Below are 2190 nucleotides of genomic sequence, written 5' to 3' on the forward strand. Positions count from 1 at the left end.
TTTTTATTTATGTCAACTGTATTAAACACAGGTGTCTTAGTATTTGCACTATTTTGAATTAAATTTAATGAAATTTTAAATTACAGCCTCATTCAATGAACTACATTACCTTTTACCTTAAGTTTGTTTGTAACTATTTAACTATGTTGCTTAAAAATATATGAGAAAAAAATTTTTTCCGGACGCTTAAGATATGCTGTGTTGGTAAATCATTTTATCTTTTGGTCCACTTGGCCAGTGGCTCAAAGAGTTAGCTTTGAACCCTGCACATTACTATTACTATCAAAGATTTATTTATTTAGGTTGTATAGTAGTAAAAGAAATGACTCAATACCGTTTTCTCTCGTCTTTGCGGTCTGGTGTGTGGTCTTTGGTGAGCTTTTTGGCATGTCCCTTCCTGCACAGCATCGCCCGGCTATCACCGACGCTGCCGACCACCAGCTCTATCCCATCATGCAGCAAAGCGACTGTTGCTGTTGTGCCTGATTTCAGAAATGATTCTGAAAAATAAAGAAAAGAAAAAGAAGAAATTTAAGCCACTGTTGTTTAGTAATTCGATTTTCAAACTATAATCAAGTTTAAAAAACACATTTTGAATGTGCACGTAATGTAAAATAATTTTTTAAACAATTTAGATCATTCAGTAAATGGTTTAGTAAAGTGGTTTACCATTGTTGAAGAAGCTTAGGTGTGTGTGTAAAGTTTTATCAGCATCTATAAAGGCTTTCTGTAAAACTTTCTCAAGATCTTGTTCTTCCTCCAAAGCGTCTCTGTAGAAAAACATCCAGGAATTTATAAAACTCAGTGGTCAAAATGTTGTATTTGGTAACTTATTGAGGAAATTGAATTCAACCTGATGAACTTCTCCATGAAGGTGCAGCAGTAGTCGGCAGCGTGTGGGCCGCCATGGCCATCGAATACGGCGAAGTACAGCAGGCTGTCATCAATACGGGCAATACGCAGTCTGTCCTCATTCTCTTTCCGGAGACCCAAAACAGACGCGCTGCCAACCCGAGACAGACTGATCTGAGAGGAAGACAAATATTACCCTCCATCTACTTGGATACAACAACATTGCTCTTAGAAGTTGGTATTTGTTTTGTTCATCTGTCTGTTTACATATTATTCAATCAACTCTAAGCCAATTTTGAACTTGAACCATCTATTTAAGCAAGTTATTTAATGGTTTGTATACCTGTGGAATGGGTTTTCCATAACGGATACTTGAAGGCAGTAATATTGGTTCTTCTACACGGTTGTCCCAAATACCAAATGAGTCCCAGGTCACTGGCCGGCCACTGCCGTCACTGTCGAACCTGACCGAGCCGCTGGCCCGCCGCACGCCCACCAGCCCCAACAAAGGTCCACCAACCTGCATGAAACCCCAAAAAATCCTACTGTAAAGAAAATCTGCACNGGACCAATTGTCAAAATTTTGGTGTCGATCATTCGATTTCATCCTGGACACTACAGAAAATGGGCTAAAAGTGTTAAAAACCGGAATTTTCCTTTAAACCTGCCAGCTTTTGACTGTGTAAGTCACAAGGGACCTGTTTCAGAAAGTAATAAAACTCTCTTCTAAAAAGAGAGCCGTTATTCTGAGTCAGCTTATTTGACTCTTTGATACAGTGCCTTGAAAAAGCATTCAGCCCCTTGAACTTTTTTTTAGGGCTTTAATGTGAAAAAGGGTATTTTAAATTATATTCTGGATCCAATGGTGTAACTTAGTGATGAAAGTTGGTGGGGACGCTCTAAGGTTGGAGGCTGATGGACCTACATCTACTTAACCCAAACGCTTTTAATAGGGTTTGTATTTTCCAAAAATGAGCTCAAACATATATTTATTGAATGCTTTCCTATTGTTGAGAACACAAGAATACAACAATATATTTGTGGTATTTATAGTTCTAGACAGATGCCTGACTTAAGTGCCTTATTATAAAAAGGGCTCAAAAACATTAATGTTTAAAATATGACGAATAACAGCCGAAACCGATGCCAACATCCGTATATCCTGCATCCCTAGTATGGACACAACTTCATTTCCATCCATCCATTTATGCATGGCTTTCCTTAAAGCTGCATCAGCGATTATCCTCCTTCTCTAGTCTCTAGCGTTCTGCTCTCTCTGCTTTTGCTCAGAGTGGCTTTGCCTCGACTGTTCCTGTTTGGCTGTGGCGGCATCCTGGA

General features: G+C 38.9%; 1 protein-coding gene across 1 annotated transcript in view; it reads right to left on the reverse strand.

Annotated features, from left to right (window-relative positions):
- Positions 1 to 312: 312 nt before the first annotated feature.
- LOC107081107 (protein phosphatase 1K, mitochondrial-like) overlaps positions 313 to 2190 on the reverse strand; it is an 8669-nt gene continuing 6791 nt past the window's right edge. Inside the window, exons 2-5 of the mRNA XM_015369319.1 lie at positions 1196 to 1372; positions 854 to 1026; positions 670 to 770; positions 313 to 500 (exon numbers count right to left, since the gene is read on the reverse strand). Of these exons, the coding sequence (XP_015224805.1) occupies positions 328 to 500; positions 670 to 770; positions 854 to 1026; positions 1196 to 1372 (624 nt within the window). The 3' untranslated portion in view covers positions 313 to 327. The remainder of the gene's footprint in view (positions 501 to 669; positions 771 to 853; positions 1027 to 1195; positions 1373 to 2190) is intronic.

This window comes from Cyprinodon variegatus, unplaced genomic scaffold (genome assembly GCF_000732505.1).
Source record: "Cyprinodon variegatus isolate N-32 unplaced genomic scaffold, C_variegatus-1.0 Scaffold2943, whole genome shotgun sequence".
NCBI classification, from domain to species: domain Eukaryota; kingdom Metazoa; phylum Chordata; class Actinopteri; order Cyprinodontiformes; family Cyprinodontidae; genus Cyprinodon; species Cyprinodon variegatus.